The 22536-nt window shown below is 49.2% G+C and overlaps 1 protein-coding gene and 1 non-coding gene across 3 annotated transcripts in view; one reads left to right on the top strand and one right to left on the bottom strand.

Annotated features, from left to right (window-relative positions):
- Positions 1-4175: 4175 nt before the first annotated feature.
- The window catches only part of ik (IK cytokine), a 70957-nt gene continuing 52596 nt past the window's right edge, over positions 4176-22536 (bottom strand). Inside the window, exons 17-20 of one of the 2 annotated variants that reach the window (XM_072512751.1) lie at positions 21758-21846; positions 16245-16353; positions 13883-13917; positions 4176-4625 (exon numbers count right to left, since the gene is read on the bottom strand). In XM_072512751.1, coding sequence (XP_072368852.1) covers positions 4598-4625; positions 13883-13917; positions 16245-16353; positions 21758-21846 — 261 coding nt within the window. In that variant the 3' untranslated portion in view covers positions 4176-4597. Of the gene's footprint in view, positions 4626-13878; positions 13918-16244; positions 16354-21757; positions 21847-22536 lie in introns of those variants that run through there. The other variant, XM_072512752.1, reaches the window with a different exon arrangement.
- trnas-uga (transfer RNA serine (anticodon UGA)) lies at positions 19943-20024 on the top strand. Its single transcript has one exon. It is a non-coding gene; the product is annotated as a tRNA-Ser (tRNA).

Genomic DNA, 22536 nt, shown 5'->3' with positions numbered 1-22536 from the left:
GATACAATTTAAGGTGGTCCACAGAGTGCACTTGACGGGGGCGAGGTTGAGTAGGTTCTTTGGGGTAGAGGACAGATGTGGAAGGTGCTCAGGGAGCCCGGCGAACCATGTCCATATGTTTTGGTCATGTCCGGCACTGGAGGGGTTCTGGAGAGGAGTGGCGGGAGCAATATCTCAGGTGGTGAAAGTCCGGGTCAAGCCAAGCTGGGGGCTAGCAATATTTGGAGTAGTGGACGAACCGGGAGTGCAGGAGGCGAAAGAGGCCGGTATTCTGGCCTTTGCATTCCTAGTAGCCCGGCGAAGGATCTTGCTAATGTGGAAGGAGCCGAAGCCCCCTCGCGTGGAGGCCTGGATAAACGACATGGCTGGGTTCATAAAGCTGGAGAGGATTAAGGTTGCCTTGAGAGGGTCTGCGCAGGGGTTCTACAGGCGGTGGCAACCGTTCCTAGACTATCTCATGGAGCGTTAGAGGAAGGTTGGTCAGCAGCCGCAGCAACCTTGGGAGGGGGGGTGGAGGGGACGTCCTGGGGGGGGGGGGGGACACGGAGGTCTGCCTGGGAGGGTGGATGAGCAAGAGATAACATGAAGGGTTGGGGAAACTGGCACGTACGGGTGAGGGCCAGGGTACAAAGCTGTGTAAATATATCATTTTGCCATGTATATATCTTGCTCTGCGCGATTTCTCGTTTTTTTTTGTTACGGGGCGGGGGGTTATTGTTTGTAAGGGAGAAAAATTGTGTTAAAAAACTTTAATAAATATATTTTAAAAAAAAAGAAATTTCCCGGTCGTCGGGATTCATTAAAAAAAAAAGAATGGTAGGACCCTGGATAGCACTGAAGATCAGAGGGACCTTGGAGTGCCAAGGTACAGAATACAAGAGCAGTTAGGTCATGCTGGAACTGTATAAAACACTGGCTCGGCCACAACTGGAGTACTGCTTGCACCATGTTGTAGGAAGGATGTGATTGCACTGGAGAGGTTCGGAGGAGATTGATCAGGATGCTGCCTGGGCTGGATAGTCTCAGATATTTTGTTTAAATTTAAGAGTATCCAATTCTTTTTTTCCCCAATTAAGGGGCCAATTCCCCTACCTTGCATATCTTTTTGGGTTGTGGGGGTGAGACCCTCGCAGACACGGGGAGAATGTGCAAACTCCACACAGGCAGTGACCGGGAGCCGGGACCCTCAGCGCCGTGAGGCAGCAGCGCTGGCTACTGCGCCACCACGCCGCCCTGGAAAGCTCCAGCCATGAGGTACGATTGAATAGGCTGGGGGTGTCTTCCTTGGAGCACTGAAGTTTGAGAAAGGACCTGATAGAGGTGCGCAGGATTATGAGCAGCACAGATGGGGTGGACAGGAAAGCACTTTGACAGTAGTAGAGGGGTCAACAACCTGGGGGCAGAGATTTCAGGGAAGAGGTAGAAGGCTAAGAGGAGAGTAGAAACTCACTGCCTGAAAGGGTGGTTGAGTCAGAAACTCTGATAACTTTTAAGAAGTATTTAGATATTCACTGGTGTTGCCTTAACCCCCAGGGCTATAGGCCAAGCGCTGGAAAATAGGATGAGTGTAGTCAGATCTTTGTTGACCGGCATGTACACGCTGGGCCAAATGGCCTCCTCAGTGCTGTAAATGTCTATGAGTCTATAAGAGGAGACTTTTCCTGTTACAACTGCCGCCTTTTGCATTGAAGTCGCCATGAATGATTACCACTGAGCCAAAGACAGGCAAGCTAATCACGAAGTAGAGTTTGTCATAGAATTTATCCTCAAATTCATCAAGGTGGGTCATGGTCGGGGCATAGATCCTGATAAGAGTTGCTTACATGTTGCCATGAGGGCAGCACAGTGGCGCAGTGGGTTAGCCCTGTTGCCTCACGGCGCCCGTGTCCCAGGTTCGATCCCGGCTCTGGGTCAGTGTGTGTGGAGTTCGCACATTCTCTCCGTGTTTGCGTGGGTTTCGCCCCCACAACCCAAAGATGTGCAGGGTAGGTGGATTGAACACGCTAAGTTGCCCCTTAATTGGAAAAAAATGAATTGGGTACTCAAAATTTATTTTTAAAAATGTTGCCATGCAGCAGGAGTTTAAGCACCAACCAGACAATCATTAACACTCTTGGATAGTCAAGAGATTCTACTGATGAGATAGTACATAGTAGCAAAGCCTGCACCAACTTCATGCCAATCTTTCCCATGGCCAATCCTTGAGCTGACCCTCCTCAGGTAGACGGCTCTAATGGAGGGTGATCCGGACATCGTACCCAGCCAGCTGCATAACCGACAAGAACAGTTCTTCTCTCAGGTTTGTCAGGTGTGGCATTGTCGGAGGCTCCACACGTTCCACGCACCAATAGCGACCAGTGTCACCGTTACTTTCTTTTTTTGAGATTGACTTGCGACAGTATTGGTGGGATCACTGCCAGCTGCGGTCTGCTGAGCAGGGAAGTGAATCAGACGACACTTAGAGAACCTTTTACAGCCCCTCCTTCATACCAGGGAGGTGAGCAGTGTGGTCCTGAAAAAGGCTGCTGTCGCTCAGGGGGCTGCTAAATTCCACTTTGGCTTCATTCCAGTGCATAGCCCTACGGTCTGAGCTGTGTGCGCGTGGGTTCGCAGCTCCAGTTCCCAGTGAATCCATACTTGCTGCTACATTGGTCGCCCGTTGTCACAGGACTTGTGACAGACAGATGGTGATGGATGGCAGATGGTGAATCATGACTTGTGCATGAATTGGATTACCGTGAGGGAAAGTTGCACACCGTTCCTCGCTCTCTCATCCTGGCCAACCTTGGTGCACTGGCAAAATGGGACAGCTAGAGTCTAGCCAGCTGGAAATAGATCTGGATGTGGTGGGTCTTGTGCTCAACACATTCCACAACATGGTGCTGATCCACCATCAACACTGTTGGGTCCTGGATTGGTCTCATCCGCCCAGCCGAGCGGCATCAGTTGTCACATGCCAGGGTGGAAAAATCTCCACGTTGCTGAGGGGAAGTATACCCAATGGCTACTTGGCCTGACATCAGTTTACTGGGGTTTGGCTGATGTCACAGGTGAGCCATGATGGTGAGCACAGTATGAAGTCTTACAACACCAGGTTAAAGTCCAACAGGTTTGTTTCGAATCACTAGCTTTCAGAGCGCAGCTCCTGCCTCAAATTCACCTGAGGAAGGAGCAGTGCTCTGAAAGCTAGTGATTCGAAACAAACCTGTTGGACTTTAACCTGGTGTTGTAAGACTTCTTACAGGTGAGCTAGGCAATGGTGAGGCCCAAAAAAGGATGAGCCACTCCAAAGTGCCCAGCAAGCCCGCCTGTGAAGGGTGCCACCCCTTCCTTAGACCCCCCAAATTAACAGATAAGCATGCAGTTAATTGAAAGGTAAGTTGGCTGGGGAGACTAATGCGTGTAGGTCCACGGTGAAACCAGTGCCCGATAATCTGCACTGATCACAAGAGAAATTTCATGATGGTTGGTGTGGAACATGAACAAAAAGCGACCCCCACTATTACAGTAAAGTTAAGTTTGAGGTTGGGAAAGGGCACATCACTGTGCATTTAGCAGCATATTGGTTGACCCGGGAATGATCGGTGACGACACTGTGCCTGAATTGGGAACACAAATACAAGCGTCAACATCCCTCAATTTGACTGGAACAACACAAGAGGAATTGGCCACTTCAGAAATGATCTATGTAACGCACTCAAAAAGGGCGATGGGGAAAAGAGCAGAATGGATGGGACTAATTGGATAGCTCTTTCAAGTGCTGGGACAGACAAGATGGGCTGAATGGTCTCCTTCTGTGTTGTAAGATGCACCTAAAGGGAAACAAAATTAACATGGAAATCTGCAATTAAAAACTAAAGTGTGGGAAATATACAACAATCACATTAGCATCAGGAAAGCGATCAGAGAGGTTTAACATTCTTGGTGAAGGCCGTGCATCAGAATCACTCTCTTGGCCCAGTGGTTAATCTGCCAGCGACTGATGATATGCTGTCTACAGCATTTCCATTTTTTCTGCATTCCTTCTCCCAGTGGCTTCAACATCACAGGAGTCCAGGAGTCAGTGCTGTCGATCTGTGCTTTAAATTCTCTGTGAATCCAACCTCCAGCTCACAAGCGTAGCCCATGGATCCTCGGAACACTAGCCGGCGACAAACAAGACTCACTTCAATCCATTGAACATCTCGAGAGATTTAATCTGTTAAGGTTTGACACACACGCGCACACGCACACACGCACACATACACACGCAGACACAAAGAACAGATGAGAAGTAAAGAGTTCAAACTCTACACATAGGTTGCTGTTACAAGTCTCTTTTAAAATTTTCCCCTCCCAGGCGGATTTATCAGAAAAATTCAGCTGTTTCAAATTGAAAGTCATTGCAAATCCCTCCCTGCTCCATATTTAACAGGGATGGGTGATTGGCCTTTGAGAAGACTCTTTCCAATCGCTTGAAGTAGGGATGACCATTGCTGCTCTTTCACTAATCTAGATGGAGAAGGCATCAAAGAAGTGTTTCCGCGGGTCACGTAAAAATCACTGCCGCCAAGTGATCAAAATCATGGAATGTCGGAATGGCAACACCGGTCCAGCCTTAGTACTTGGGTCTCTTCACTTCGACGCTATTAGACAAAACAGACAGCAGGATTAGTCTTCCATATCTCAGCAACTGCAAGATGGCAGCTCCTGATATAACACGGTGTTTCGAGAGGACATGTGGACTTGAAGCAAAAACCAGCATCAGTAGTTTAAAAATAAAATCAGCAGGGATGACCAAAACCAGAAAAAATAGACAGTTAAATTTAAATATCTGACTTCCGGGTGCGGCTATGCAGAGCTAGGTCGCATATTCGGTATCTCCCGCTTGGAACGGACTTTTGGCCTCTTTTACTTCCCCACGAGTTTAATCTGTTTGTTTGACATTTCCCTGACAGTGTCCCCCAGGAATGTTATGTCTTTTGGTTACCAGACCCAGCAGAAACAGTAAAAGATTTGGCTGCAACAGGATAAACAGAGCCTCTTCCAGCATGCAGGCGGGGGAAGGGCAAGCTTAAAGGCTGCAAGCTGACCTGAGGGCCTTTATCAAAGGTCAATTCTAGCAGCAGAGGGAACAACTGTGAAAAGATCTCACCAAGGCCATTGAAGAAGCGGGGCCGAGGCTTCTGGTGGCGGCCATGGGTCGCGCATTCGGCAGCTCCCGTCTGGAACGGACTCTTAGACCTTTTTCAGGAGTTTCCACAGACATTTTGGGGCAGATTGGTGAAGCGAACACTGCCAAAAGGATTCCTTCTCGAGACTTCCGGTTGCGGCTATGCGGAGCTAAGTCGCACATTCGGCGGCTCCCGCAAAAACGGACTTTTGGGCTCTTCTCAGGGCCCCCAAGGGCACTTTTTCGACGTTTCCCGGTCGACAAGAAATGGCAGGAGCGGTTCGAGGAGATGGAGAATCGGTCGAGGCGGAGGAATCTGCGGATTCTGGGCCTCCCCGTCAGTATATGGCTTTAACTAGGAGTGGGGCGACAAAAAAGGTGGTGGTGGACCAGAAGAAGGGAGGGAAGAAGGACAAAATGGCGGCGGGCGGAGACCAGGCAGCGTGGAGGCAGTGGGCGAGGAGCAACAGGAGGGTATCCAGCGCTGCCTCAGAGAGATTAAAAAGGACCTGCTAGAGCCGATGAAGGCTTCTATTGATAAGCTGCTGGAGACACAGACGGCCCAGGGGGTGGTGATCCGAGAGACTCAACAAAAGATCTCTGACAATGAGGACGAGATCTCAGCCCTGGCGGTAAAGGTAGCGGCGCACGAGGCGCTGCACAAGAAATGGCAGGAGCGGTTCGAGGAGATGGAGAATCGGTCGAGGCGGATGAATCTGCGGATTCTGGGCCTCCCGGAGGGGCTGTAGGGGCCGGACGTGGGGGCCTATGTGGTCACCATGTTAAACTCGCTGATGGGAGCGGGGTCCTTCCAGGGGCCCCTGGAGCTGGAAGGGGCCCATAGAGTGTTGGCGAGGAGGCCCAAGGCTAACGAGCCTCCGCGGGCGGTGCTGGTGTGGTTCCATCGGTTCGTCGATCGGGAGTGTGTGCTCAGGTGGGCCAAGAAGGAGAGGAGCAGAGGTGGGAGAACGCGGAGGTTCGGATATATCAGGACTGGAGTGCGGAGGTGGCGAAGAGGAGGGCCGGGTACAATCGAGCGAAGGCGGTGCTGCACAGGAAGGGAGTGAAGTTTGGCATGTTGCAGCCGGCGAGACTGTGGGTTACCTACAAGGACCGGCACCATTATTTTGAGTCTCCGGAGGAGGCGTGGGCCTTTGTTCAGGCCGAGAAGCTGGACACAGACTGAGGGTCGGGATGGGCGATTGGGGACTGCGGTGGATATGTTATGCCTATTTTTGGTTCGGGGTGGGGGGGACTTTGCATTGTTTTGGGTTTCTTTTTCTCTTTCGGGTTGGGGAGGGTGGATGGGGCGGGTTGGGCACTATTTTGGTTGGTGCGGGGCCTGGTAGGTGGAGAGCGCGGGACCAGGGCGGGGAAGCGAGGATTGTTTCCCGCGCTTAGAACGGAGGGGGAGAGCCTGTGAATGGGGAGCGGGAGAGGAGGGTGTGCCACACAATGGGAGGAGTCGAAGGGGAGGCAGGAGTGTCCGGGGTCAGCAGGAGTCAGCTGACTTGCGGAAGTGCAATGGGGGGAGTAAACCAGCTAGGATGGGTCCTAGCCGGGGTGCGGGAATCGAGTTGCTGCTGCTAAGATCAAGGAGGAGCTGGAGCGAGTGGGGTGGGTCGATACGGGGATATGCCGCTGTGGGGAACGGGCCGGGTGTAGGGTGCGGGCGCGTGGCTGGCCGAGGAGTGGTCATGGCTAGTCGGCGGGGGAGGGGGGGCGGGTAGCCCCCTGATCCGGCTGATAACCTGGAATGTAAGGGGATTGAATGGGCCGGTTAAGCGGCCCGTGTGTTCGCGCACCTGAAGGGGCTCAAGGCGGATGTGGTTATGCTCCAGGAGACACACCTGAAGGTGGCAGACCAGGTAAGACTGAGGAAAGGGTGGGTAGGTCAGGTGTTTCACTCGGGGCTAGATGCCAAAAATCGAGGGGTGGCGATCTTGGTGGGAAAGAAGGTGTTATTCGAGGCGTCGAGCATTGTGGCAGATAATGGCGGTAGGTACATAATGGTAAGTGGTAAGTTGCAGGGAGAGAGGGTGGTACTGGTCAATGTGTATGCTCCGAACTGGGACGATGCGGGTTTTATGCGGCGCATGTTGGGTCGGATCCCAGACTTGGAAGTGGGGGGCCTGATAATGGGGGGAGACTTTAACACGGTGTTGGATCCTGCACTGGATCGCTCCAGGTCTAGGACGGGTAGGAAGCCGGCGGCGGCTAGAGTGTTGAAGGGATTTATGGACCAAATGGGAGGGGTGGACCCTTGGAGGTTTGCAAGGCCGGGGGTTAGGGAATTTTCATTTTTCTCACATGTCCATAAGGCTTATTCTCGAATCAACTTTTTCATTTTGAGTAGGGCCTTGATAGCGAGAGTAGAGGATACCGAGTATTCGGCAATAGCCATTTCGGACCACGCCCCGCATTGGGTGGACTTGGAGATGGGGGAGGAGAGGGACCAGCGCCCGCTGTGGCGCTTGGAGGTTGGGCTGTTGGCGGACGAGGAGGTGAGCGAGCGGGTCCGAGGAAGTATAGGGAGGTACTTGGAGACCAACGACAACGGGGAGGTCCGAGTGGGGATGGTATGGGAGGCACTGAAGGCGGTGGTGAGGGGAGAGCTGATCTCCACCAGGGCCCACAAGGAGCGGAGGGAGAGGGAGAGGCTGGTGGGGGAGATGGTGAGGGTAGACAGGAGGTATGCGGAAGAACCGGAGGAAGGATTGTTGAGGAAGAGGCGCAGCCTCCAGGCCGAATTCGACCTGGTGACCACCAGGAAGGCGGAGGTGCAGTGGAGGAAGGCCCAGGGGGCGGTCTACGAGTATGGGGAAAAGGCAAGCCGGATGCTGGCGCATCAGCTTCGGAGGCGGGACGCAGCTAGGGAGATCGGGGGAGTTAAGGACAGGGGAGGGAGCGTGGTGCGGAGTGGGGTTGGCATCAATGGGGTCTTCAGGGACTTCTACGAGGAATTGTACCGATCCGAGTCCCCACGGGAGGAGGGAGGGATGGGCCGTTTCCTGGACCAATTGAGGTTTCCAAAGGTGGAAGAGGGACTGGTGGCGGGGGCCCCGATTGGGCTGGAGGCCCCGATTGGGGGCGAGGAGCTGATCAAAGGGATAGGAAGCATGCAGGCGGGGAAGGCACCGGGGCCGGACGGTTTCCCGGTCGAGATCTATAAAAAATATATGGACCTGTTGGGCCCGCTGTTAGTTAAGACCTTCAATGAGGCATGGGAGGGGGGGCTTTACCCCCGACGATGTCCCGGGCACTGATCTCCTTGATCCTGAAGCGGGACAAGGATCCCCTGCAATGTGGGTCTTACAGACCGATTTCCTTGCTAAATGTAGATGCCAAGGTGCTGGCGAAGGTCTTAGTCACGAAGATTGAGGATTGTGTGCCGCAGATCATCCATGAAGACCAGACGGGGTTTGTGAAGGGGAGACAGTTGAACGCGAATGTGCGGAGGCTTTTGAACGTTATCATGATGCCGGCGAGGGAGGGGGAGGCGGAGATAGTGGTGGCGGAGATAGTGGTGGCGATGGACGCTGAGAAAGCCTTCGATAGGGTAGAGTGGGGGGTGTGGGAGGTGCTGAAGAGGTTTGGGTTTGGGGAGGGGTTTGTCAGGTGGGTTAGGCTGTTGTATGAGGTCCCGATGGCGAGTGTGGCCACAAATAGGAGGAGGTCCGAGTACTTTCGGTTGCACCGAGGGACGAGACAGGGGTGTCCCCTGTCCCCCCTGCTCTTCGCACTGGCGATTGAACCCCTGGCTATGGCACTGAGGGAGTCGAGGAACTGGAGGGGGTTGGTGCGGGGTGGGGAGGAGCATAGGGTGTCGCTTTATGCGGACGACCTGCTGCTGTATGAGGCGGACCCGGTGGGAGGAATGCCAGAGGTAATGAGGATGCTTAGGGAATTCGGGGACTTTTCGGGGTACAAGCTCAAAATGGGGAAGAGCAAGATGTTTGTAGTTCAGCTAGGGGACCAGGAGAGGGGGATTGGCGAGCTTCCACTAAAAAGGGCGGAGAGGAACTTCAGATATTTGGGGGTCCAGGTGGCCAGGAGCTGGGGGGCCCTGCATAGGCTTAACTTTACAAGGCTGGTGGAGCAAGTGGAGGAGGAGTTCAAGAGGTGGGACGCGTTGCCGCTGTCCCTGGCGGGTAGGGTGCAGTCAATCAAAATGACGGTGCTCCCAAGGTTTTTGTTCCTGTTCCAGTGCCTCCCTGTGTTTATCCCGAAGGCTTTTTTCAGGCGGGTTAACAGGAGTATAATGGGGTTTGTGTGGGCGCGAGGGACTCCGAGGGTGAGAAGGATGTTCCTGGAGCGGAGTAGAGATAGGGGGGGCTGGCGCTGCCCAACCTGTGGGTACTACTGGGCCGCCAATGCGACAATGGTGCGCAAGTGGGTGATGGAGGGGGCTGCATGGAAGAGGCTGGAGACGGCGTCCTGTGTGGGTACAAGTCTGGGGGCGCTGCCAACTGCGCCGCTGCCGCTCCCTCCAAGGAGGTATACCACGAGCCCGGTGGTGGTGGCGGCCCTCAAAATTTGGGGGCAGTGGAGGCGGCATAGGGGGGAGGTTAGGGCCTCGGTGTGGACCCCATTACGGGGGAACCACCAGTTCGCCCCAGGAAGAACAGGTGGAGGGTTTTCGGGGTGGCACAGGGCAGGGATACGAAGGTTGGGGGACCTGTTTGCGGGCGGGAAGTTCGCGAGCTTGGGTGAGCTGGAGGAGAAGTACGGGCTCCCCCCGGGGAACACCTTTAGGTACTTACAGGTAAGGGCGTTTGCCAGACGGCAGGTGGTGGAATTCCCACGGCTACTGCCACACACAGTACAGGACAGGGTGCTCTCGGGGGTTTGAGTGGGAGTGGGGAAGATCTCGGAAACGTACCAGGTGATGCAGGAGGAGGAGGAGGCCTCGGTGGTGGAGTTGAAAGGTAAGTGGGAGGAGGAGTTGGGAGAGTAGATCGAAGAGGGGACGTGGGCAGATGCCCTAGGGAGGGTGAACTCTTCCTCTTCATGCGCGAGGCTCAGCCTCATACAGTTTAAGGTGCTGCACAGGGTACACATGACCGGGACAAGGATGAGCAGGTTCTTTGGGGGTGAGGACAGGTGTGCTCGGTGCTCAGGGAGCCCAGCAAATCACACCCATATGTTCTGGGCATGCCCAGCGCTGGAGGAATTTTGGAAGGGCGTAGCGAGGACAGTGTCGAGGGCGGTAGGATCCAGGGTCAAACCGGGCTGGGGGCTCGCAATATTTGGGGTGGTAGAGGAGCCGGGAGTGCAGGAGGCGAAAGAGGCCGGAATTTTGGCCTTTCCGTCCCTGGTAGCCCGGCGAAGGATTCTCCTTCAGTGGAAAGATACGAGGCCCCCAAGCGTGGAATCCTGGATCAGCGATATGGCAGGGTTTATTAAATTGGAGAGGGTGAAATTCGCCTTGAGGGGGTCGGTACAAGGGTTCTTTAGGCAGTGGCAACCGTTCTTAGACTTTCTGGCAGAACGATAGACATTGGTCAATGGCAGCAGCAGCTCGGGGGGGGGGGGGGGGTTACTTTATTTTTGTTTATGTTATTTACACTGGAGGGTCTGAGGGGGTGTATACACCTGTTGTGTTAAGTCGGGGTGTTAATGTTAATTTATTATTTATGTACAGGGAGGGGGGGGGGAAGAGGGGTTTGGGGGGTTGCTTTTTTAGATTGTGTTTTGTACTTAACCCTGTTGGGTTCTTTTTTCTTTCTCATTCTGTTATTGATATTTTATGAAAACCTTTAATAAAAATTATTTTTCAAAAAAAATAAAAAATTTAAATATCTAAATAAACAATAATTTGAACAAATCATTACTCAAGTTTTATACAATCAGAAATTCACACCCGTGTGAACGTTGGAGGAGTCGGCCTTTCAGCCACTCGAGGCTATCCTGCCATTCAATGAGATTAATTAATTATCTTTATTGTCACAAGGAGGCTTACATTAACCCTGCAATGAAGTTACTGTGAAAAGCCCCTAGTTGCCACATTCCGGCGCCTGTTCGGGTACACAGAGGGAGAATTCAGAATGTCCAATTCACCGAACAGCACGTTTTCGGGGACTTGTGGGAGGAAACCGGAGCACCCGGAGGAAACCCACGCAGACACGGGGAGAACGTGCAGACTCCACACAGACAGTGACCCAGCCGGGAATCGAACCTGGGACCCTGGAGCTGTGAAGCAACAGTGCTAACCACTGTGCTATCGTGCTTATGGCTGATCTGTGACCTGATCCCATATACCTGCCTTTGACCCACAGCCCTTGATATGTTTGCTTAAGAAAAATCTACCTATCTCAGATTTAAAATGAACAAGTGTTCTATCTTCAACTGTTGTTTGTGGGAGTGTTCCAAACCTCTCGCACACTTTGAATGAAGAAGTGCATCCTAACATCGCTCTCGAACGGTCTAGCCCCAAGAGTAGATGGTGCGCAGAATAATGGAGAGGCGGCTCAAAAGGATGAAAACACAGGTACAGAATAAATGGGTTGAATGGTCTATCTACCAGAGAGCAAGTCTAGACGTTCCCAAACATTAATATTTAACCATTGTTTAAAGGAAACTAGATAAAGACACAAAAGAGAAAGGAATCGAATGTTATGCTGATGGGATGAAACAATGAGGGTTGAGGGGCAGAATACTGGTTGAGGTCAGCTGGGCCAAATGGCCTGTTTTCTGTGCTGTAATTCTCTACAAGTCTATGACCATCACACTCTAGCTTTTATGTGACACCTTTTCGTATTGAAATGAATATCCATGTATTATGACTCATGTCACCAACAGTGACTCACAAACAACAAAGTAACTCTGTAGTGCTGGCTTGGGGATGAATGTTGGCCAGGATATTGTGAGAATTCCCACTCCAAATAATGCTGTGGGATTTTCAAATTCCAGCTGAAACAGGGAGATAAAATCTCACTTTAAAATTTCATTGAAAGAGCAGTATTTCTGACTACACAGCCATATCCTAGAACTATAATAGAGTATTAGTGTAGATTAGGTGAGTCAGTCCAGGAGTGGAGCTCACACTCACAACTTATCGACTCAGGACTGAGCCAAAATTATAAATTTGTTTTTCACTGTTCCAATGTTTGGTGCACAAGATTGTGCAGAGCCTAGATAGAATAGTCAGGGAAGACTTATATCCCCTCGAGGAGAGGTCAATAACCAGAGGTCAATAACCAGAGGACACAGATTTAATGTGATCGGTGGATGGATTAGAAGGAATATTAGGAAAAAACCTCTGCACCCAGAGGAAGGTGGGTGTCTGGAATTCACTTCTCTGATTGGTGACTGAGGCAGAAACCTTCAACTCATTTAAAAAGGTACCTGGAACTACACCTGAGCTGCTGTAACCGGCAAAGCTACGAACCAGGTGCTGGAAGGTGGGATTAAAATGGGTGGCTTGGGCAGCACGGTGGTGCAGTGGTTAGCACTGCAGTCTCACGGCGCCGAGGTCCCAGGTTCGATCCCGGCTCTGGGCCACTGTCAGTGTGGAGTTTGCACATTCTCCCCGTGTTTGCGTGGGTTTCGTCCCCACAACCCAAAGATGTGCAGGGTAGGTGGATTGAACACGCTAAATTGTCCCTTAATTGGCAAAAATGAATTGGGTACTCTAAATTAAAAAAAAAAAAATGGGCGGCTTGCCTATGATGGGCTGAATGGCCTCTTTCTGTGAGAGCCATGAGCCAGTGATTACTTTCGCCTCACCGTCATCTTGGGTTGAAATTCCACTCCAATGACTTGAGCACAACAATCTAGGCTGACATTCCTTTGGTATGAAACGCTAAGCAGCGGCCCTGTTTGTCCTCAGTGGGTCGGAGAAGATCCCACAGCGCTAATGGAAGAAAAGCAGGGGGCATGCCACCAGAGTCCTGCCTAACATTTAACCCTCAACCAACAACATCACAACAGATCATCAAGCCATTGTCGCACTTTTGTGGGAGCTTGTTGCACACAAATTAACGGTTGCATTTCCTGCATTAAACAATGAATGAGCTGCAAAAGTGTTTGGGGCACCCTGAAGTCATGAAAGAGACTTCATCAAAGTAATTCTATCCATTGTTACCAACAAACTCATACGTTTACTGATTTCTCAGTGTTATATTCTGGGAAATTAAAGCGCCATTTTAAAACAGATTTACACAAAGACAAATATTTTCCATTCTTTGAAAAGGATTTTATAACCTACTTCAGGGAAAGGGAAAAGGAAAAATACTAGCATCTTTAAAGGACAAGCACATTTAATCTTATTTTAAGGCTTCTACTGATGGGAAAGCATCACATGTGGAGTCATATGGACCACAAAAGAAGAGAGAATAAATCTTTGGGCTTTGGCGGGAGAGCCAGGGCAGCATTAAGGCCCAGAAAAGACCACAATGCAGTCACGGTTCCCCCTTCTCACCATGGTTCTAGTGTCTGTTGCTGGATGGGGTCCTACTCATTATTTGAAGTAGACACTCCACCACAAACCTCTATGGCTCTATCCAATGGCAAGCTGCTTGTAAGGTGCATGTTCATTATCGTGGGAAATCACGCTAGGCTGCACTGCCACCTTTTGCTGAGGCCTTCAGCACTTACACATTGCCACTTGGGCAAAGTACAAAAGGGAGGCCATTAGCTGAGGACTCGGAATGCAGCGGTAATCAGCAGCTTAAAGAAACAAAGTGATGAAAAATAGAATTTTTTTTTCAGGATGTTGGCACCACTTACCCATCCGCCTCCAACTTCTTTCTCTTCTCAATGATCTGAAAGTGAAACAAAAATATTTGTAGCCTTTATTTTACTTTTGTAGAGTTTACGAGTGTGATGATACCATCAATTGGAAACAAAATAGTGGGGACCTGATCCGATGCCAACATATCTATTACAAACCACAAGGTTTACTACAACAACAACAGGAACAAGGGATGTAGGAAGTTCGGCTAAAACCGCTAATTCGGGCTCACCTGGAGCACTATGTCCAATTTTGGGCACCATGTTTTAGGATGAATGTCAGGGCATTGGCCACAATGCAGATTCACTAGAACGCTACCAGGGGTAAGAGACTTCAGTTATGCGGAGAGCCTGGGGAAACTGGAATTACACAAATGTGGTATATGAATTTCAGTGCCGGTGTGATGCCAAGTATGTAAGCTGTATGTCCCAATGCCTGGCAGATTGTATCAAGCAGTACGTCCGTCCGGCTAGCTGCAACAGGCAAAGTTTTGACCATAACCAACTAGTTTGTGCTTGCAAAACATAGTGTCCAATATTAGATGTGATTCCGCAATTGGACAGCACTTGCTAAACAATCCTGATTGTGCTATGAATTACACTTACACTGACAACCAATTTAAGATAATCAGACTGGCTCACTTGTGCATGCGAGAAACGACATATATCCACACATAGGGCCGTGTCCTTTATAGACAGAAGGAGCATGTCCACACATTGCACCTTTTTCAACTAAACAAAAGCTTGGGGGACAGCCATTTCTTGGTTCACGCCCCATGGCAATGCCTTGACTAATCAGTCGACCTGCCTAGTTTGAACTTAAACAAAAGCTTGCTGGTTAACTGTTCCCAGGTGCATTCTCCATGACAAGTGTCCACTTGCCAAAAAATCCGCACTCTCCTCTCATGCAGTATAAATGGCTCTTCCCTTTGCAATTGGTGTGCTTGTGAATCTGTGCTGATGAGTGCAAGACAAAAAGCTTTGATATCATGTCTCTTTTTTCAGCAATACTCAAAGTCCTGTACGACCAAGCGATTAGTTTATTTCAGGATTCCAGTCAGTGAGTTCTTGTTTTAGAAAGCTGAGTGAGTGAGCTGAAAAAGCGGAGTGCAAAGCTCATGCCATCAGGCTGGTATTGTACTGCACACTGGTCAGGCTACACTTGGAACACTCTGTTCAGTTCTGAGTCAAAGCACAATGGGGAGCAGGGAAGCCTGGAAAATAAGGTAAATGTACCTTAATGTAGCACAATGTACCAGGGCTGAAGTTATACAAAAAGCTACACAGAGCCCCAAAGGCAGAGAATGTTTGGTATACTCTTGAAATATAAAGAGTTAACCCTGAAGGCTATTCAAGGTTCACCCAGAATTGTAGACAAATGATAATGTCTGCACCAAATGGCAAGTTCTGCCAGGAAAGAAAGAATATTCTTTCATCAATTCCATTTAACCAAATATGGACTGATAAAATTTAGCAAATACGCACTAATTTTATAACCCACAATTGCATCTTCAGACACGATCAACTTTGTAATACCCCACCTGTACACTGTTGAAAGACCTGGGTGACACATGACAACCCAATAACTGACTCCCGGAAGCCTGTTCACCATCTACAAGGCACAAGGAGTGTGATGGAATACTCTCCACTTGCCTGGATGAGTGCAGCTCCAATAACATTCAAGAAGCTCAACACCATCCAGGACAAAGCAGCCCGCTTGATTTGGCACCCCATTCACTTTCTTCACCATTAACGCACAGTAGCAGCCGTGCGTACCATCTACAAGATGCACCACAGGGACTCCCCTAGCCTCCTTAGACAACTCCTTCCAAACACAAGACCACTACCATCTCGAAGGACAAGGGCAGCAGATACCTGGGAACCCCACCATCCTGACTTGGAAATATATCGCCGTTCCTTCACTGTCAGCGGGTCAAAATCCTGGAGCTCCCTCCCGAACAGCACAGTGGGTGTACCTACACCTCATGGTTTGCAGCGGGTTCAAGAAGGCAACCTACCACCACCAAGGGCAACTAGGAATGGGCAATAAATGCTGGCCTAATCAGCGATGCCCTTGAATGAATAAAACAAACTGGCCACCCCAGAAACCAGATTCATATCGGCACAGCAATGAAAGACAGTTCATTAACACATTGCACTTTCTAGTCTTCCCAGTGTATTAAATTACTGGCCGTTGCATTTTTAGTAAAATATTTTATCGTGTTCACACTAGTAACATCTTCCAAGCCAGCAGTGAAACAATTCTGAACAGAAAATCAGAGTAGATGATTTCATCCAGTGTTTAGCTGACCCCAGAGTCAGGGTTTGTACCACAGGAGAGTCTGACCACAGTACATACCGCACTGATCTTCTTCCACTGACGGTCCAGTTCTGCTTTTTCATTTGTTTCTTTGAAACGGCGAGTTTTGCGTCCCTCAGACATCTTGATACCGTACTGGAAAGCAGCTCTGGGGAGAGTGAAAGAGAGAAATTTATTTTCATTAAGGACGTCCAATGAAATATAGCATGTGAGCTGCATGCCTCCTACTAACACCGAGGGTCCTTCGACAGCACCTTCCAAACCTGTGACCCTTTCCACCTAGAAGGACAATGGCAGCAGATGCAAGGGGACGTCACTACCTGCAAGTTCCCCTCTGAGCCACTCACCACCCTGACTTGGAAATATATCGCTGTTGCTTCACTGTTGCTGGGTCGAAATGCTGGAACTCCCTAACAGCACTGTGGGTGTTCCTACACCTCAGTGACTGCAGCGGTTCAAGAAGGCAACTCACAACCACCTTCTCAAGGGCATTAGAGATGGTCAATAAATGCTGGTCTAGCCAATAACGTCCACATCCCAAGAATGAGTACATTAAAAAAAGAGTGCCAACATGGAAGACTGACTTGACACCGGAGGTGTCAGCTGTGGTTCAGTTGGTAACATTCTCAGCTCAGCTAGAATTTAATTCTCATTCAAGATACTGGAGCACAAAACCCAGGCTGACACTCCAGTGCACTACTCACAGATTGCTGCGCTGTCAGAGGCGACACCTTTTGGATGAGTCATTAACCAAAACGTGGGCAAAAAGAATTTCCCAGGCACTCCTGCAAGACTAGCAGAATTCCACCCAGTGTTCAGGCCAATTTTTAAACTCTCAACTGTTGCAGGTTACAACAGGACATTGATGGAGTTCAACCTAGATAAATGTGAAGGGATTCATTTTGGAAGGTGGAATTTGAATGCTGAATACTGGGTTAAAGGCAGGATTCTTGGAAGTGTGGAGGAACAGAGGGATCTTGGGTTCCACGTACATAGATCCCTCAAAGTTGCCACCCCAGTTGATAGGGTTGTTAAGGAGGAGTATGTGTGTTGGCTTTTGTTAACAGGGGGATTGAGTTTAAGAGCCTCGATGTTTTGCTATAGCTTTCTAAAACCCTGATTCCAACCTGGAATATTGTGTCCAGTTCTGGTTGCCTCTTTATAGGAAGGATGTGGATGCTTTGGAGAGGGTACAGGGGAGATTTACCAGGATGCTGCCTGGACTGGAGAGCATGAGCGAAGAAGGAAGAGAGGCGATTTGACAGAGGTGTACAAGGTGATGAGAGGCATGGATAGCCAGAGACATTTCCCCAGGGAAGAAACGGATGTCACGAGGGGGTCATATTTTAAGGTGATTGGAGGAAGGTGTAGGGAAGACGTCAGAGGTAGGTTCTTTACACAGATAGTGGTGGGTGTGTGGAATGCACTGCCAGCAGAGGTGGTGGAGTCAGAGTCATTAGGGACATTTAAGCGACTCTTGGACAGGCACATGGACAGCAGTAAATTGAAGGGGTGTAGGTTAGGTTGATCTTAGATTAGGATAAATGGTCGGCACAACATCGTGGGCTGAAGGGCCCAGACTGTCCTATGTGCTAGAACTAAAACCCACACACAGATTACAACGATACACAACGTGTTTCCAAATGAGAAAAACATAGTTTCATTTTGCTTCTATCTATAAACGCAGGGGTTAAGTTCGACTAACTGAATACAAGGAACACATTTAATTAGGGATGGGATGTGGCTGTCGCTGGGAGGGCCAGAATTTGTTACTCATCCCTAATTGCCCTTGAACGGAGTGGCTTGCTGGACCATTTCAGAGGGCGTTTAATGTGAAGTCACATTTGGTCACAGACCAGGTAAGGATGGCAGATTTCCTTCTCTAAAGGACATTAGCGAAGCAGGTGGGTTTTTACGACAATCAGCAATGGCTTCATGGTCACCATTAAACTTTTAATTCAGAATTGTTATTGAATTCAAATTTCACCATCTGCCATGGTGAGAGCATTACCCTGGGTCTCCGCATCACTAGTTCAGTTACAACTCCATTGCCTCCCTCACTGCTGTCTGTGGGAGTTTGCTCAGCCAAAGATTGGCAGCCATGTTTCTTACATCAGGGGCCACGTTTCAAGGATGCTTCCTTGGCTGCAAGGTTACATCATGGCCATGCCAGCACTCTGTAACATGGGAGACTGGTCCCACCCCCCCACCCTTTCCATATTACCATGAAAATTCTCTCTCTTCACGTGCTTACCCAATTCTTGTTTGAAAGGCTAATTGAACCTGCATCCACCACACCACACTCTCAGATCATTCCAGATCCTAACCACTCGCTGTATGGAAAGGTTTTTCCTCATGTCCTTGTTTTGGTTCACCCGAGTGGTTCTTGCCCCTTCCAACAATGGAAACAATTGCTCTTAATCTACTCTTGTCTCGACCTCTCATGACTTTGAAAACCTTTATCAAATTTCCCATCAACCTGCTCAACTCCAAGGAGAACAACCTCAGCTTCTCTCCAAATAAACATTGTAAGTGAAGTTCCCCATCCGTGGAATTGTTCTTGTAAATCTTTCCTGCACCCTCTCTAAAGCCATCCTTCCTAAAGTGCGCTGCCCAGAATTGGGCACAATACTTCAGTTGAGACTGAACCAGTATTTTATAAAAGTTCACAATGATTTCCTTGCTTTTGTATTCAATGCCTCTCTTATACACCCAATTTTCATCTGCCTTTTTAATCATTTTCTCAGCTTGACCCGCCACCGTCAATGATTTGTGCACATATCACAGATTCCCTGCAGTGCAAAAGGAGGTCATTCGACCCATCAAGTCTGTACCGACCCTCTGAAAGAGCATCCTACCTCGGCCCAATCCTTCACCCCCATAACCCCACCTCGGGGCAATTTCGCATAACCAATCCACCTAACCTGCATATCTTTGGACTGTAGGAGGAAACCGGAGCACCCGGAGGAAACCCACACAGACACAATGAGAACATACAAACTCAACACAGACAGTCACGCAAGGTCAGAATCGAACCCGGGTCCCTGGCTGTGAGGCGCAGCAGTGCTAACTGCTGTGCCACCTATATACCCCTGGTCTTTCTATTCCTGCACCCTCTTCGGAATTGTACTCTGTATTTCCTATTCCCTACCCTCGCTCTCTGACCAAAATGTATCACGTCACATTTTTTTGCATTAAATTGCATTTGCCACACATCCATCCATTCTACCAGCCTGTCCACGTTCTTGAGTAACTATCACAGTTCACAATGCTTCCAAGTTTTGTATCAACTGCAAATTTTGAAATTGATCCCGCACTGCTGTAAGGTCGGTCTTATTCCTTTATCATCACCGAGTAAATGATTTCCATCCAAGTTAGGATGCTGTGTTACTTGAAGTTAATTGTATTCCTAACTCCAGCCAAGGTGGAGAGTGAATTTTTAAGGTGTTGAATGGACTGCACGGTCTTGGATGGCGTTGAGCTGCTCAACTGTTTCATAGATTCATAGAATGTATAGTGCAGAAGGAAGCCATTCGGCCCATCGAGTCTTCACCGGCACTTGGAAAGAGCACCCTACCTAAGACCAGACCTCCATCCTATCCCCATAACCCCACCTAACCTTTTTAGGACACTAAGGGAATTTAACATGGCCAATCCACCTAACCTGCACATCTTTGGACTGTGGGAGGAAACCGGAGCACCCGGAGGAAACCCACGCACACACTGGGAGAACTTGTGCTGTGATGGCCGAGTGGGTAAGGCGTTGGACTTGAAATCCAATGGGGTCTCCCCGCGCAGGTTTGAACCCTGCTCGCAGCGAATAACCATTTAGGGCAGCACCGTAGCACAAGTGGATAGCACTGTGGCTTCAGAGTGCCAGGGTCGATTCCCCGCTGGGTCACTGTCTGTGCGGAGTCTGCACGTTCTCCCAGCATCTGCATGGGTTTCCTCCGGGTGCTCCGGTTACCTCCCACAGTCCAAAGACGTGCAGGTTAGGCCATGCTAAATTACCCTTAGTGACCAAAAATGTTAGGAGGGGTTATTGGGTTACGGGGATAAGTGGATTGGTGCAGACTCGATGGGCCGAATGGCCTCCTTCTGCACTGTATGTTCTATGTTCTAACGTGCAGGCTCCGCACAGTGACCCAAGCCGGGAATTGAACCTGGGACCCTGGCGCTGTGAAGCCATAGTGTTAACCATTATGCTACCGTGCTGCCCACAGCTGTTGCAGCTGCACTCATCCAGGCATTTGGACAGTATTGTATCACACTCCTGACTTCAGCCTTGAATGTTGTGCAGAGGCTTTGGGGAGTGAGGTGAGCCACCCAGCACAGGATATCCAGCTACCTGTTGTAGCCACGGCATGTGTGTGTCTGGTCCAGTTCAGTTTCACCAGGATGTTGATGGTGCAGGATTCAATGATGGTCACTTAATACCTGGAAGAAGTCATTAGATTCGCTCTTGTTGAAGATGGCCAATGCCTGGCACATGGAGGGGCAGCACGGTAGCACAAGTGGATAGCACTGTGGCTTCACAGCGCCAGGGTCCCAGGTTCGATTCCCCGTAGGGTCATTGTCTGCACGTTCTCCCAGTGTCTACGTGGGTTTCCTCCGGGTGCTCCGGTTTCCTCCCACAGTCCAAAGACGGGCAGGTTTGATGGATTGGCCATGATAAATTGCCCTTAATGACCAAAAAGGTTAGGAGGGGTTATTGGGTTATGGGGATAGGGTGGAAGTGAGGGCTTAAGTGGGTTGGTGCAGACTCGATGGGCCGAATGGCCTCTTTCTGCACTGTATGTTCTATGTTCAATGTTACTCGTCACTTAACAGCATAATGTTGTCCAGGTTTGAGCAGGACCTGACTGATTTTGATTTGTCACATGTATTAGTATACAGTGTATATATTAGTATATTGTATTAGTATATTGTTTCTTGCATGCTGTACAAACAATGCATACCGTACATAGGGAAGGAAGGAGAAACTGCAGAATATAATGTTACAGTTATAGCAAGGTGTAACACTGTTAGAGAGTTTAAGAGTTAGAATGAAGTTTTAGTAGCATAGAACGAGAGTAAAAGATAGAAGAGGGCATGCTGGGCACAGCTTGCAAGAAGTCGCCTCGCTCCGGCGCCATCTTTGTAAAGCTTTGTGACGAGGAATAAGAGATGTAATCTCAAACAGAATGAACTTCAGGGCTGTCTGTGACCCATGACCTGAAGTTTGGATACCCTAAAACTACAGTGTTCAACTTAATAATAGTAAGAAGTCTTACAACACCAGGTTAAAGTCCAACATGTTTGTTTCAAACACTAGCTTTCGGAGCACTGCTCCTTCACCTGAGGAAGGAGCAGCGCTCCGAAACCTGGTGTTTGAAACAAACATGTTGGACTTTAACCTGGTGTTGTAAGACTTCTTACTGTGCTGACCCCAGTCCAACGCCAGCATCGCCACATCACAACTTAATAATGTTCAGGGATGCTCCATAGCTGTTTCAAACCTGCCTTTAGTAATTAGTAAGATGATGAATCGTCTGAAAGCACGGTGTACTTACTTGGGCAATGCCTCTTTGTTATTCATGTATTCACTGTATTCCTCCTGTGTGTCAAAATCCCAGCGCCCAAGGGGCCCTTTCTTGTTACCCTACAGAAAAAAAGATTAGAAATTAGGAGTTTGCCCAGTTGCCTCAAACATTTCCAAAGAGCTTGTTCCACAAGCACACTAGCCGGTGCAGAAGGTACGCAGAGTGGGGGGGGGACGCGGGGATCATGGATTGATTCTGCACTGAATGAGTCAACGTGAGTTAATAGTAGGTGCTAAAGGCATGTTAGTTATATTGTTCAGATAACAAGTAAGGAGCATTGTTTAATTAAGCACCAAGGGCACATTTACATAGAGGGACTGCTGGAATACTGGGGGTTGTAGGTAGAATATGCAATGCTGCATTCTCCAAATAAAACCTATTATCAAGAAAAGGATTGGAACCTAGTTTCATTCTTCAGCCCTGCTGGATATATACATATTACTGAGCATTAAACAGGTTAATGCCTCCAATAAAACAGCAAAGGAATTTTAAGCAAACAAGAAATGACATTTAAATAGCATCTTTAATGCAGTAAAATATCCCAAAATGCTTTACAGGAGTGTAATCAGATATTGAGCCACAGATGGAGATATTTGGATAAGTGAACAGAAGATTGGTTAAAATAGGAAGATTTTAAAGACCTACTTAGCTAGTGCTCTGTGATTGTGTAGTTATTGATGTCTTGATATTTGCTTCTGTGAAGCATTTGGAGGCATTTACTACCTTAAAAACACTATATAAATGAAATT

The sequence above is a fragment of the Scyliorhinus torazame genome, chromosome 7 (assembly GCF_047496885.1).
Source record: "Scyliorhinus torazame isolate Kashiwa2021f chromosome 7, sScyTor2.1, whole genome shotgun sequence".
In the NCBI taxonomy this organism is placed as follows: Eukaryota; Metazoa; Chordata; class Chondrichthyes; order Carcharhiniformes; family Scyliorhinidae; genus Scyliorhinus; species Scyliorhinus torazame.
Note: the sequence above shows the minus strand (reverse complement) of the source record. Positions and strands in the feature narration are given on the sequence as shown.